The 14,495-nt window shown below is 42.0% G+C and overlaps 1 protein-coding gene across 1 annotated transcript in view; it reads left to right on the top strand.

Annotated features, from left to right (window-relative positions):
• The first annotated feature begins 228 nt into the window (after positions 1–228).
• Syne2 (spectrin repeat containing, nuclear envelope 2) overlaps positions 229–14,495 on the top strand; it is a 282,755-nt gene continuing 268,488 nt past the window's right edge. Inside the window, exon 1 of the mRNA XM_013013810.1 lies at positions 229–441. Coding sequence (XP_012869264.1) covers positions 366–441 — 76 coding nt within the window. The 5' untranslated portion in view covers positions 229–365. The remainder of the gene's footprint in view (positions 442–14,495) is intronic.

Below are 14,495 nucleotides of genomic sequence, written 5' to 3'. Positions count from 1 at the left end.
TAACACCCAGAGTCCTAGCTTATATCCACTTCATTTCCTGAATTTTCTGAGGTAGCTTTCCTCTCTCAGCTAGTGTGGAAAGGCAGGGGTGCCTTTGGACCTCCGCCAGCAGCTCCCGAATAGGTCATAGGGCAAAATGCTGGTTATGATTCAAAAAGAAGGCGTAGTTATTTTGTTCTTCACAAACTAAGGAAACACTTACCAGAAAAGCAATCCTTGTTTGGGCAGGCTGTCTTTGGTTGCTGTTGTTTTTCTGTTTTCCAGAACAGAGCTGCAGAATTGCTAATGGCCACTTGCCTTGTTTTCACTTTCAGTTCATTTCTTTGGCTGAGATGGACTTGAGCTAACCTCCATTGCATCTGAGGATGGCCTCTGCTCCTGAGATTCCCACGGAGGAGCAGGTTTCCCTGGGCATCGATGACCTCCAGATTTCTCTGCAAGGTAATTTCAGTCTGAGGTCACACCCAGAGACTGGGGCACACTTATACCCTCTCCTCACAAAGTTCTGTTGGTTTCTGTCTCTCTGATGGTCTGTAAAATATGTGTGCATTTTTCTAAGTGTAGAAATCTTTCAGTGCACAGTTCATAAATGTCTTTATTGTTCACTTCTCTAGGAAAGGAAGGAATCCTGGAAGGAATTTGGTATTTCTTGTTTCTTGCTATGAATACCTATGTTTTATGGGCATTGAAAATTAATTGACTATACTTTGGTTGGCATTGTTTCCAGTTACTTTTTATCTTGTATTAATTGTTATTATTATTATTATTTTGTTGGTCATGTGGCCTGAACTCTGGGCCTGGGCGCTGTCCCTCAGCTCTTCAGCTCAAGGCTAGCACTCTACCACTTGAGCCACAGCTCACTTTCAGCCTTTTCTGCTTATGTGGTGCTGAGGACTTGAACCCAGGACCCCATGTATGCAAGGCAAGCACTCTACCACTGAGCCAACTTCCCAGCCCATTGCATAAGTTATTTTAAATGCTTGCCTTTATGTTGCTCTAACAGTTAGAAAATGATATTTCAGAGGCATGAATTATGTGTATAGATGCAAAGGTAGTATCTGGAGTGTACACACACGTGTGTGTGTGTGTGTGTGTGGTCATATTTGTGTTGTATTTTGAAAATTTGATAGCCTGAAGCAAATCTTATGAGTTGTATAAATTTGGCTAGTATAGAGCAAGGCTATTACATTATCCTCAGAAACACATAAGAAACTATATATTTTCAACAATCAGGTTATTATTTAAAAGCCATAGATTTTTGGGCTGGGAAGGTAGCTCAGTGGTAGAACACTTGCCTTGCATGCCTGAGGCCCTGGGTTCAATTCCTCAGCACCACATAAGCAAAAAGAAGAAAGCCGGAAGTGACGCTGTGGCTCAAGTGGTAGAGCGCTAGCCTTGAGCTGAAGAGCTGAGGGACAGCGCCCAGGCCCAGAGTTTAGGTCCCACGACCAGACCCCCCCCCAAAAAAATCATAGATTTTTTTGTCATTTCTGAAAGATTCTAAGATGACATACTGATCTTTTTCTTTTTGTTGTAAATTATATTTTGAATCATTAGCTTTTTTTTCTGTGCGATTTAGATGGAAATGTATAGCTATTGGAATAGACTACCTATACCAGGTTTTTAAAAGTGAATATTATAGTGTGTGTGTGTGTGTATGTATGTATGTGTGTGCATGTGCACATGTATGCATGTGCATATGTGTATGTATGGGGCTTGAACTCAGGGCCTCATGCTCTTGGTTGGCTTTTTCACCCAAGGCTAGAGCTCTTCTACTCTGCCTTGGCTCATTTCCTTCTTTTTGCTGATTAATTGGAGATAAGAGTGTCTGTCCAGATTGTCTCTGACCTGTAGTCCTCATATCTCAGCCTTTGGAGTAACTAGGATTACAGGCATGTGTCATCAATGCCTGGCTAAATATCACAACATTGTAATTTTTATAGAGTAAGAAACATCTAAATTGTTGGGAGGTAATCCATGATGTTTCAGTAAGTTCTTTTAATGATATAAAAATTGTAAGTGATTGGAACCATACTTGCATTGTGATGAAAAGATCAGCATTCTTGTGTTTCTGTGACATTTTGGCTACCGTAGTCAGGCAAATTTGATTACTAATGCTTGCTCTGCTGCTTGGGAGTTCTTGAGTTTAGATGGGAGACTTTATCTTTTTGAGTCTTAGTTTCCTGGTTTGTGTAACACAGATGATTTCTGCAGCTCTGTTGAAAATGGCTAGTGATGCAGAACCAAGTGCTTGGCACAGATCCTGTCAATTCAGAATACTTAGTACATGTCGTCTTTTTAATATATTTATATATTTACCATGAGAATCTTTACCATCAGTCAGGGTCCAGACCTCATTGAATATTTAGGGGAACATTGTGAACCACAAGTCTTGTTCTTGCTGGTTTTTGTTTGGCCATTTCTCTTCACTGGCTTCCCACATAAATGGACTGAAGTCTCAACTCGAGGTGTGGTGCACAGACTTTTTCTCACCTGCCCTTGTGTATGCCCTCTGCTCACTCCCACATCCCGTGGGTACCATGTGCCAGCTCCACATTGCCCTAAGAGGCCATAATCCTCCCTGCCAGTGTGCTTTCATTGTAGTTGTCTCCAGTAGCTCCCCCAGACTGGTCCTGCAACACTGGAAGGAATTCAGTTCCTGTAGCTTTCATCCACCTCAAAGTTAGCCAGCCTCAGCCTCCCCCAGAAGCTTTGTCTACTTTGCTTGCTTGCTTGTTTATTTTTATTTTTTAGTGCTGATCCTGGGGTTTAAACTCTGGGCCTTATGCTCTCATTTAGCTTCTTAGATCACGGCTGGTGTTCTAACATTTGAGCCACAGCTCTATTTCCAACATTTATTTTTGGCAATAGTAGGGCTTGAACTCAGGGCCTGGGTGCTTTCCTTGAGCTCTTTTGCTCGATAGCACACTACCACTTTGGGCCACAGTGCCATTTTCAATTTTTGAGTAGTTAATTGGAGATAAGAGTCCAGGGTCTTTTCTGCCCTGGTTGGCTTTGAACCGTGATCCCCAGATCTTAGCCTCCTGAGTAGCTAGGGTTATAGGTGAGAAACTTGGGTTATTTCCAGCTTTTTTTTTGCTGGCTAATTGGAGATAAGAGTCTTAGATTTTTCTGTCCAGGCTAGGTTTGAACTGTGATCCTCAGATCTCAGCTTCCTGAATAGTTAGGATTACAGCCATTGAGCCATTGGTACCTGGTATTAGTGGACTTTTAGTCAAAGAATGAAGAACAGAGAAAGGAGAGGAGAAAAGAATGAAGGGGTCTGTATATATTTCTGAAGGGAAGATTAGTTGTTTGGGGGGAAAAACCCAACCCTGATAGATGATATTGTTTTCATTAAGGACTATTAGCTGAAGTTCTTGGCTATAGTCTGAGAATTAGGTTTTATTCACTATGTAAGCAGACTTTTATTTCCCCAAATTCTCATGTACTTACTTCTCTTTGGTGTAACACGAGAAAGGAGAGTTTATATCACAGGAAGGGCTCGAAATCATTGTTAATTTTAAGTAAGCTCTTATTTTTGTTTTAATTTCCGAATCTTTCTAAGAGGCAAATAGAGACAGAATGCCCTAATTAAATTATAAAGCTTACTTTATTTGGGCAAAAACTTCATTAGGTCTGTATCCTGACTCAGAACAGTACCCTCAAGAAAAAAAAAAGAAAGAATCTGAAATGATATGGACTGTTCCATCATTGTGAAAACAGATGCCCCAGGTGCAGAGACTGAGATAAATTAGACCTGAAAATCAGGCATGATTTGCTGAAGCCTATAGAGTAGAATAACAGGCAAGTGCCATCTTCATGGTGGGAGTGGTTCTCGAGAAAATATCTTTATGAAGGGCTGTGAGGTAATATGCCCCTGCCACAGTAGATTTTTATATTTGCTCTGTCTAGTAGGGAGAATAATGTTAGGAAGTTTGGATGGTTAGGAAAAGAAAGAAATGATTTGTGTGAATTTGAGTGTACTGATAGAAGAAAGAGAATTGAAAGTATTTTGTATTACTCTGAATGATACACCTCTCAAATAAATTTAAGATGTAGAATTCAGGCTGTGAAAAAGTGTCTCTTGTAGAATCTTTCCATTTGGGTTTCTTACTTGGCATAGGAAGAAATGGTTCTTTCCCTTTTATCCTCAGGAAATAGTAACTGTATATATTTTTGTCTGAAACAGCATTCCTTTTAAGCTTTTTATGGGGGTTGGGGGAAGGTACATCCAGGGAATAATTTTTTCAGGGACTAAGAAAACAATAAGAGGTGAAATTGGGTGTATCTCACAGAATCTTATAATGGAAAGGGAAAGGGATATTTTCTTTTCCATTTAATATCAGCTGAGAGCAAAATAGGAATCCCTTCAGAAGTGTTTTTTGTTTTGGTTGGTCGTGGGGCTTGAACTCTGGGCCTGGGCGCTGTCCCTCAGTTCTTCAGCTCAAGGCTAGCGCTCTACCACTTGAGCCACTGTGCTACTTCCAATTTTCTGAGTGGTTTACTGGAGATAAGAGTCTCATGGACTTTCCTGCCCAGGGTGGCTTTGAACCAGGATACTCAGATCTCAGCCTCCTGAGTAGCTAGGATTACAGATGTGAGCCACTGGTGCCTGGCTTAGAAGTGTTCTTGAGATAAGGATCTTTCAAGGAGTTGACTTCCAGCCCAGGAGTTGGGGATTTTTGCTCTTAGGCAGTACATAGCTGTTGGATGTTGAAAACAGGACTTATGCCGAGTGTTGTTGGATGTTGAAAACAGGACTTATGCCGAGCGCTGGTGGCTCATGCCTATAATCCTAGCTACTCAAGAGGCTGAGACCTGAGGATCGAGGTTCAAAGCCACCCTGGGCAGGAAAGTCCGTGAGACTCGTACCTCCAATAAACCACTCAGAAAACCTTAAGTGGCACTGTGGCTCCAATGGTAGAGTGCTCACCTTGAGCTGAAGAGATGAGAGACAGCGCTTAGGCCCAGAGTTCAAGCCCCATGACAGACCAAAAAAAAAAAGAAAACAGTAATTATGTGTGGAGGAGAAGGGTGAGAAAGAGATCCTAAAATATTATTTTTGTCAATGTGCTTCAATTAAACTATTTACAAACAAACTTTGAGAAGTTTCTATCCTCTGGAAAATGAAAAGCATGACAGGTAGACAGAAATCCATTTTGAAAATGAGTTAGATTGGCCATGAAGGTTGACCCATTGTGAAAATTTTGGTTTGCGTGCTAGATATTAATTAATCAGTGAGACAGAGTTTTAAAACTACAGCCTATACTGGCCTGGAACTCACTATGTATCCCAGTCTGGCCTTGAATTTAAGATTTTCTGCCTCTGCCTCCTAAGTGCTGGGATTATAGACATGAGCCACCGTGCCCAGGTTAGTACTAGCCCTCCGGTATGCTAAACACAAGCTCTGCCACTGAGCTACCTCCCAGTCCCTCATCGTGAGAAATTCAAATTGAATGGGAGGCAAGTTTGAACTGTTCTGGACCTTTTTCTTTGTTATTTTTAGATTTAAATTATTTCTTTAAAAAAATTTTAAATTGTCTCACACAGGTGATCTAGAGGTACAGTTCCATAAGTCAGGTAAAGAGTACATTTCTTTTTGGAGAGTGTCTCACCCTTTCCCTCCTGTCCCCACCCATAAATTGTATTGTTTATTTTCAACATGGTGTCTAATGAGTACCATGGCTACATTTGTTCCCCTTTTTGTCCCTCCATTTCTGTATCCCCATACCACTCCCAAAGACCGATTTAGGAACAAAAAGACAAAAAGAAAATAAAAACAGCAACAAAGAAAAAAACCCTAATTATTTCCATTTCCTGGAGTTCATTTCAATAAGTGTTTTGTATGATCAGAGGCACATAAACATTGTACCTTTGTGTTCTTCTCCTAAGAGTGTCCTCTTGTCTCACTGAGTGTGAATGCCTAGAGTCCTGTATAATTTATCACGTCCTGGTGTATTTTAGATCTAGCTTCCTCATATGAGAGAAAACATGCGCCATTTGTCTCTCTTGAGTTTGACTTTACCTCACTTAACATGATTTGCTCTAAACAGGTCCATCATTAAGTTTTTTAAGTCATGAAAGCACTCAATTTATAGAAGTAAATTATTAGTTCTTTTCCTAAATGATGTAGGCCCATGCTTTAGCACAGCTGCATCTAGCTGCAGAGTGCTCCTTTATTAGACTGGAAGTAGGAAGGAATGTGTGTTGTGTTACCTGTGCTGCCACATGAGGAGTTAACTTCCATGCAGGCCTGCCATGACCCCAGTGAATGGTTAACCACCTGCACGGACCTGTATAAAAGCATGCTCAGTCCAGACATGGCTTCATTTCTAACAATGCCTTCTATGTTTTATTTAGTGCCATCTATTATCATCTAGATGACATATTGTAAAAGATTCACAACCCCTCTGTGTAGGTAGCAGTAGCTGGCAGGGCTCTGTGGTGAGAGGTGAGCTTTGTGGTGGGGTTATTATCCATTTCAGTCCATTCATTATTTACTGAGTATCCTGAAGGAAGACTTCCAATTTATTTCTTATTTTTAGAAGCATTAAAAATTATTCATGTTCAGGACTCATAATTATAGCTAGATAGGAGGAATAAATGTCAGGAGACTATAGTGCAAACAACTACAAGTTAATGATGACACATTGTATTTCCATCTTGGCTTTTTTTTTTTTTTTGTCGGTCATGGGGCTTGAACTCTGGGCTTGGGCGCTGTCCCTGCGCTCTTCAGCTCAAGGTGAGCACTCTACCGCTTGAGCCACAGCGCCACTTCTGGTTTTTGACTGGCTTATTGGAGGGTTATTGGACTTTCCTGCCCAGGCTGGCTTTGAACTGTGATCCTCACATCTCAGCCTCCTCAGTAGCTAGGATTACAGGCGTGAGCCACCAGTGCCCCACTCCATCTTGTTTTTTTTTTTTTTATAGTTTTTAATTAAATATTTTTTAACCAGTCTTGGGACTTGGTCTTGGGGCCTAGGAGCTGTCCCTGAGCTTTCGTAATCAAGGCTAGTGCTTTACCACTTTGAGCCACAGTTCCATTTCCAGCTTTTTGGTAGTTAATTGGAAATAAGAGTCTCACAGACATTCTTGCCTGGGATGGCCTTGAACCACAATCCCCAGATCGAAGCTTCCTGAGTAGTTAGGATTACAGTTGTGAGCCACTGGTACCCAGCTTCCAGTTTTGCTTTTTGAGATAGGGTCTTGCTATATTATATAGCTTAAGCTGGTTGGCCTTTTTTTTTTTTTTCTGGTGCTGGTACATGTATATGAGCTTGAACTCTGGGCCTGCATACTGACCATTAGTTTTTGTTTTTGATTTTTTGTTGTTGTGTTTTGGTTCAGGGCTGGTGCTCTACTACTTATACCATAGCTACACTTCTGCTTTTTGGTGGTTAATTGGAGATAAGAATCCCATAGACTTTCCTATGCAACCTTACTTCAAACTGTGATCCTCTGATTTTAGCCTCCTGAGTAGCCAGGATTACAGATGGGAGTTACCTGCAGATGGCCCTAAACTAACAAATTCTCCTGCCTCAGCCTCACAAATGCTGGGATTACAAGCATGCTTCACTACTCATGGCTTAGATATTTGTGAAAAATGTATAGAGGGTAGATGTTACGTACTCTCATCACAAAATGACAACTGTGAAATATTACATTGATAATTACCTAGCTTTAACCATTTCATAATGTATCTGTACTTCAGAACCTCTTGTTACAGTGGAAACAGTGGCTCATACCTGTAATCCTAGACAGTCAAGAGATGGAAATTTTCATGACCAGCATTTGAGGCCAGCGTAGACAAGAAGTTCATGGTGCCTCATCTCTCAGTGGTATATACCTGTCATCTCAGCTCTGGTAGGAAGTGTGGATTAGGAGGATTGCAGTCTAGGCTGGCCTGGGCAGAAAGCGAGACTCTATGTCAAAAATAACCAGAGCAAACGGGGCAAAAAAAAGGACATGAATCAAGCAGTTTCATGCCTGCATAGCAAGGACAAAGCCCTGAGTTAAACTGGCAGTAACCTGCTCCCAAATCTCTGTATCTGTATCTATCTGTTTGGTCATAGTATCTCCGGGCCTGTTCTCCTGGTTGAGTCTCCTGTAATTGCTGCTCATTCTGCAGTTTCCTCTTACCTTTGGATAGCAATTGCTTCAGTAACATTCTCATCCCCTGCACATGTGCATTAAGTGCTCTGTGCAGCATTCTCCCATACCTTTATTGCCACTAAGCTTGGAGAATTTTTTAGACCTTGAATAAACAGTTGTACAACAAATAACTGGTTGATCATTTCAAAGTGGGAAACAAACGTCTATGAAGTATTCTGAGTTAGAAGGGCTCAGGAGTTGTGAGAATTGTCAGCTAGGATGCAAACATGAGCCACGTTAGATATGAGGTCATGATGTGTCAGTGGTGTTGAGCATTGTGTTTGGGAGAGAAAATGTGTTCTACTTTATGACTGTAAGGGAATTAAAGATAATAATGTCTTAGAAGGAGGAACAGGAAGCTGTGCAGGGTGGTACATACCTGTAATCCTAGCTATTCAGGAGGTGGAGGGTGCAAGATAGGGAGTTCAAGGCCAGTCTGGGCTATATGGTGAGACCCTGTGCTCAAAAAGACAGAAAGAAAGGAAGAGAGGGCTGGAGGAAGACAGGGGGGACAGGGAGGAAATATGAAAGCAAGAAAGAAGGAGAGAGAGAAAGAAAAGGGAGGGAAGGAAGAAAGGAAGGAAAGAAGGAAGGTAAGAAAGAAGGAAAGAAGGAAAGAAAGGAAAGAAGGGAAGAAAGGAAGAAAGGATGAGAAGACTGGCCAACAGAATTAAGAAGAGGCTTCTACCCCTTTGCAGCAAAGTCTTAAGTGTGGAATTTGATTGACATGCTGAATACCAGTGAGAAAAAGACAGTCCTTAGCAGGCAATTCTGCTTTCCCACCAAGTTCAGACTGCTCAGTTATGACTAAAAGCAAATCCTGTCTGGGGTCAGTTTTGACTGCTTGGGTGATTATTACACCTTGAGAAAACAATGTTCAGTCGTTCACTGATTGCCAGAGTTATCCTGTATCAACACATAAGTTTCCAGAAAGTTCCTGGTCATCATAACAGCTAATATTGTCTTTCGCTGGCTTTTCTTGGAAGATTGTTTGTGTTGGCATTCTAAAGCTTCATAATCTTGAAAAGATTCCAACTGAATGAAAAATAAAACAGCTCTTTTGGTGTTTGCAGTCTATGGTATTTTTCAGGCAATATTTTTTTTTTTTCTTCTAAGTTTGTATGCTCAGCTTTAGCTTCTGGGAACTTTGGTTCTGTTTTGCAAAGAGTTTGAAGATAAGCTTACATTATTCTGGGTCAGTTACATTTTGAAAACTAGGGCAAGATAAATCCAGGGTCATTTAGAGACCTGTTAAAGTGGGTTAACAAAGATCTCATTCATTCTTTATAGAAATAAAAATCCTTTTTAATTAGCCCCAAGAGAGATATAAGGTTTATTCTGCGCTTTTTTGTGCATGTGTGTGTAGTTGGGCTGATTGTAATTATTCAGTCCTTGAGGTAACGTTTTAGGAAAAAAATAAAACTCAGAATATTACCTTGAAAGAGAGATTAAGAAGAAAAGATAATGTATTGATTTTTAAGCATTTGATGGGCTTCTGTGTGTGATTTAATATTCTGACATTTAGAAGTCTCGTAGATGTCTTAGAACTTTCCTCATATGACTTCAGCGCAAGTAGTTACAGTTGGTCTGAATGACTCTGTGCTTCTAAACCATTCAGGGAAATATTGGTGAAAGGTTAGTTCTTTTTTTTTCTGCCAGAACTAGGCTTAACCTTACCTGGGCATTGTCTTTAACTTTTTCATTCAAGGCTAGTGCTTGGACTTACACTTCTACTTTCAGCTTTTTGCTGGCTAAAGAAAGACAAGAGCCTCATGGACTTTTCTGCCTGAGCTGGCTTCTAACTGCGATCCTCAAATCTCAGTCTGCTGAGTAGCTAAGATTCCAGGCATGAGCCAGAAGTGCCCGGTACATTTGTTCTTGATACACATGAGCACCAAACTTTACTTCAACTAGGTATTTTCACAGTCATTTGGAAGTGATCAACGCAAATACACAGGTAATTTATCAGAGAAATGTGATATTTGGATGCTCTAAGTGTGCATTTCTAGGGAGCAGAGACTTCAGATTTGGGTGAGTAATCTCTTCTGGCTAGTGAGGGTCTGGGGAAATTACAGGAGAGTACCCATATGCTCTTACTGCTCACCTGTGCCTTGGAGCAGGTCACATCTGGGTTTTTTCTGCTTCTGCTGTGCAGGCATGCGTGTCACGTTACAATTCAGAGGGTAACTGGCTCAGAGGAGGAACACAAACAACCCTTCTCAAGTTCAGGAAGCACTCGAGTTCTTTCCAAACATGGGAATTGTAGCCTTTTCTTCAGTGAAGTAGGATTTTTAAGATTGGGCATTAGTTTTTGCTGTTTGCTTCTCTGTCTGTGGTTTATTGGTAGAACTTCCAGGAGTTTTGAGACATTTTGTTTTGAAAGTAAGGATGAATTCATGTTTACCTGGCAATGAGCAACTCCAATGACATGCAGAAGCCTCTGGTGCTCATATTTAAGTGAGAACGCATAGATATAACCAAAAAAATATCAGTAGTGGTGTAAACAGTTATAAATAAAACCAGCCACCCAGAATGCAGAGGGAGGAGGATCATGCCCCATGGTAGGCAAGGGTAAATGCTGGAGACCCTATCTAAAAATAAACTAAAATGAGCTGGGAGGGTGGCTCCAGGTGGTAGTGGGCTTTCTTAGCAAGTGGGGAGCTCTGGGTAAAAGATTGAAATGGATTTATGTGCCAATGCCTGGATGACTTCTGATCAGAGGCGGCCTCTCTGAGAGGGCCAGTTTAGGGCCCGTTGGATAACACCGAGAGCAGTTGTGCAAAGGGAAGGGTAGAAGCATTGTATGCTGAGGCGTGGTGAGGTCAGGGAAAGCCTGGAGGGAAACACAAGATTGACTGATCAATGTAGCAAAGGAAGCCTAATGTGGCTAAACTCTGGTGGACAAGGGGTTGTCTCACTTGATATTGCAGAGCCAGCCAAGGCAGAGTTCGGATGGAAATTATTGATATGTTATTTAATTATTGATTAAAACATTTTGATTGCCAGTATTGAGGCTTGAACTCAAGGCTGCAAGCTCTCACTTAGCTTTTTTTTTTTCCACTTCAGCAATAATTCCACTTCTGCTGTTTGGTGGTTAATTGGAGATAAGACTCTCACAGAGGGGGAGGGAAGGGCTAGAGGGAGAACAACAAAGTAGGGGGTAACAAGGCTCAACAGAATTGTACTCACTACCTTACTCATGTAACTATAACCCCTCTGTACAGCATCATTACAGTAAAAATAAAATTAAAAACAAAAAAAGAATCTCACAGACTTTTCTTCTCAGGCTGGCATCCAACCAAGATCCTATGAGCCATCTATGCCTGGCTAGATTTTTTTTTAAGGCAATAAATACTTGCTATACTTTTGAGAGTGTTGGTTAATTTACTCCTAGAACCTCATTTATTATTTATTCAACAATGATCATTATTCAACAAGTTTGGAACACCTGTGGCATATGGGCGTGTGCTGACCACGGCAGGTATCCATGCACCTGCTCATCGAAACATCTTCAGATTATAGGCATTCCTGCAGGGACACAGACTAAACCAGTGTAACATGATATGTGCTGCCAGGGAGGGGAGACTTGGTGCCATGGGTGTGTGGAGTGGGGGCACCTAACCCAGATTTGGCACTCAGGGCAGGCTTCCCAAAGGAAGTGATTCCTAAGGTTTGGACCTAAATAATGTTAGCAGAAATGTGTTTTCGGCATAGGAAGGCTGGGTGGTGACATTGCATCTTTAAGGAAATGGACACTTAGTGCAATTGAGGTATGGATAGAGTATGAGGAGGACGGGCCAGATGCTGCTCCAATGAGGTCTAAGGGCCTCTGAGTAGGTGGAGGTTGGGAAGTTTTTCTAAGCATTTGATTGACTTAAATGGCTTTAGAAATCTCCTGGGCAGCCGTGTGTGTGTGTGTGTGTGTGTGTGTGTGTGTGTGTGTGTGTGTGTGTGTGTGCGCGCGCCTGTGTGTGTGCGTGTGTGTCTGTCTGTCTGTCTCTCTCTCTGTGTGTGTGTGTGTGTGTGTGTGTGTGTGTGTGCGTGCGCGCGCGCCTGTGTGTGTGCGTGTGTGTCTGTCTGTCTGTCTCTCTCTCTGTGTCTGTGTGTGTGTCTGTCTCTGTGTGTCTGTGTGTCTTTGTGTCTGTGTATCTGTCTGTGTCAGCGTGTCTGGTATTTATAGAAATGAGTTTGGAGTCTGAGAGAAAAGATCTGGGCGGTGCAACTAACTGAAAATGATGTCTCCCTGATTCAGAGGTGACAGTGAATAGAGAGAAATGGGCAGCAGGGCCTCTTGCCAGAAATGGTTCAGATGTATTCTTGAGCAAATGAGTAGATGATAGAACCATTCACCAAAGAAAAATGCAGGAGAACAACAACTTTAGTGGAGGAGGAGTTGGTTAGAAATGATGAGTCAGTTCTGGAAATGTTGAGGTTGTGGTATCTTTGCAATAGCCAAGTGGAGATGCTTAGATAACATTCCCATACACAGACCTGAGACTCTTGAGACACACCTGGCTGAAGCGGAAGGGTTGACAGGCATTAGAGTATGCGGAAAGAAAGAAGGAAGGAAAGAGAAAAAGAAAGAAAGGAAAGGAAGAAAGCAAGAGAGAAAGAAAAAGAGGGAGAAAGAAGGAAGGAAGGAAGAAACTTATTCCATTGTAGTAGACAAAAGCATTACACGAAAGAGAAATTCTAGGGAGAATATTACAGAATGGGGAAAAGCAAAATGAGCTCATAGCAGAGCCTGAGCAGGGACATCCCAAAGAAGACAAAGAAGACTGCGTGATGTGGTTTCATGGCATCCTGAAGAGCATAATACAAGAAGGGGAGAAGGTAAGAAACAGGTGCAAGGGATTTTTGGTTTTGTTTTTTCTTCTTCAGTACTGAGGTTTGAACTCAGGGCCTCGTTGAGCCACACCCCCAACACCTTTTGTTTTCATTCGTTTTCAAGGAGGGTCTCATGTTTTCTTGTCCATCTGTGATCCTCTGGATCCTCACCTCCTCTGTAGGTGTGTGCCATTGCTCTGGCTCCCATTTTGTTTTTTTTTTTTGTCGGGGTGGGGCTTGAACTCTGGGCCTGGGCGCTGTCCCTGCCCTCTTCAGCTCAAGGCAAGCACTCTACCACTTGAGCCACAGCACCACTTCTGGTTTTCTGGTAGTTAATTGGAGATAAGAGTCTCATGGACTTTCCTGCCAGGTCTGGCTTTGAACCTTGATACTCAGATCTCAGCCTCCTGAGTAGCTAGGATTATAGATGTGAGCCACTGGCTCCTGGCTCTAGCTCCCAGGTTTTAAGATATCCAGTAAGTGCTGAGAAGCATCCATTGGGGCCATCAATGAGAATGCTAAAAGGTAGTTCACTTGAAAATTAAGTGGAACATTTGGGGCAACATAGCTTATGGAAACTTAAGCAGTGGGTAATGGGTAACACAGCTAGGCACCTGTGCTTACACCTGTAATCCTAGCTACTCAGGAGGCTGAGATCTGAGGATCCAGGTGTGAAGCCAGTCCAGTCAGGAAAGTCCTTGAGACTCCCACCTCCACTTTACCACCAAAAGGCTGGAAGTGGATCTGTGGCTCAAGTGGTAGAGTGCAATCCTTGAGTGAAAAGCTAAGGGAATAGCACTCAGGCATGAGTTTAAGCCCCAGAACCAGAAAGAAAGTGAAGACAACCTTGTGCAGTCAATTCTTTCAAGAAGTTTGAGTTGGAAGGGGTGGAGAACAGGTAGATGATAGCTGCAATGGCCGTGGAGTTGACATGTCACCCGATTTTGAATTATAAACACACATGTACACGCACACACATGCGCATGTACATGCACACATGGTTTTTGAAATAGATGCATCTGCATTTAGATATTCCCTGAGATGTAAGATTGTGATCTCATTTTCTAAGACACAGCGGGTTGAATGAGTAAATGAAAGTTCTTCATCTTCTGGAGCAGCAGTGACCTCATCTATAAACCAATTCCTTTTCTTGGTAGATTTTTATGAAATGCCCTGCTAGATTCTTTTTCTTTTTTTTCTTTTGTGTCAGTACTAGGGCTTAAGCTCCAGGTGTGGGCATTCTCCTTTAGTTTTTTCACTCAAGGCTAGCGCTCTATCACGTGACACACTTCTTCAGGTTTTTTGAAGGGTAGTTAGAGATAAGAGTCTCATGGACTTTCCTGCCCAGACTGGCTTCAAACCTTGATCTTCAGATCTCAGCCTCTCAGGTAGCCAGGATTTCAGGTGTGAGCCACGGATGCCCTGTTGCATCCTAGCTTTTTACATTCAGTTCTCACTTATTCCTGTGCATGACTTACTTCAGCCTTCAAGCCCCGCTGAGTGTCTTGGGACAC

The sequence above is a fragment of the Dipodomys ordii genome, unplaced genomic scaffold (assembly GCF_000151885.1).
Source record: "Dipodomys ordii isolate 6190 unplaced genomic scaffold, Dord_2.0 Scaffold2, whole genome shotgun sequence".
Lineage (NCBI taxonomy): Eukaryota > Metazoa > Chordata > Mammalia > Rodentia > Heteromyidae > Dipodomys > Dipodomys ordii.
This window is presented reverse-complemented; position numbering and strand designations above follow the sequence as displayed.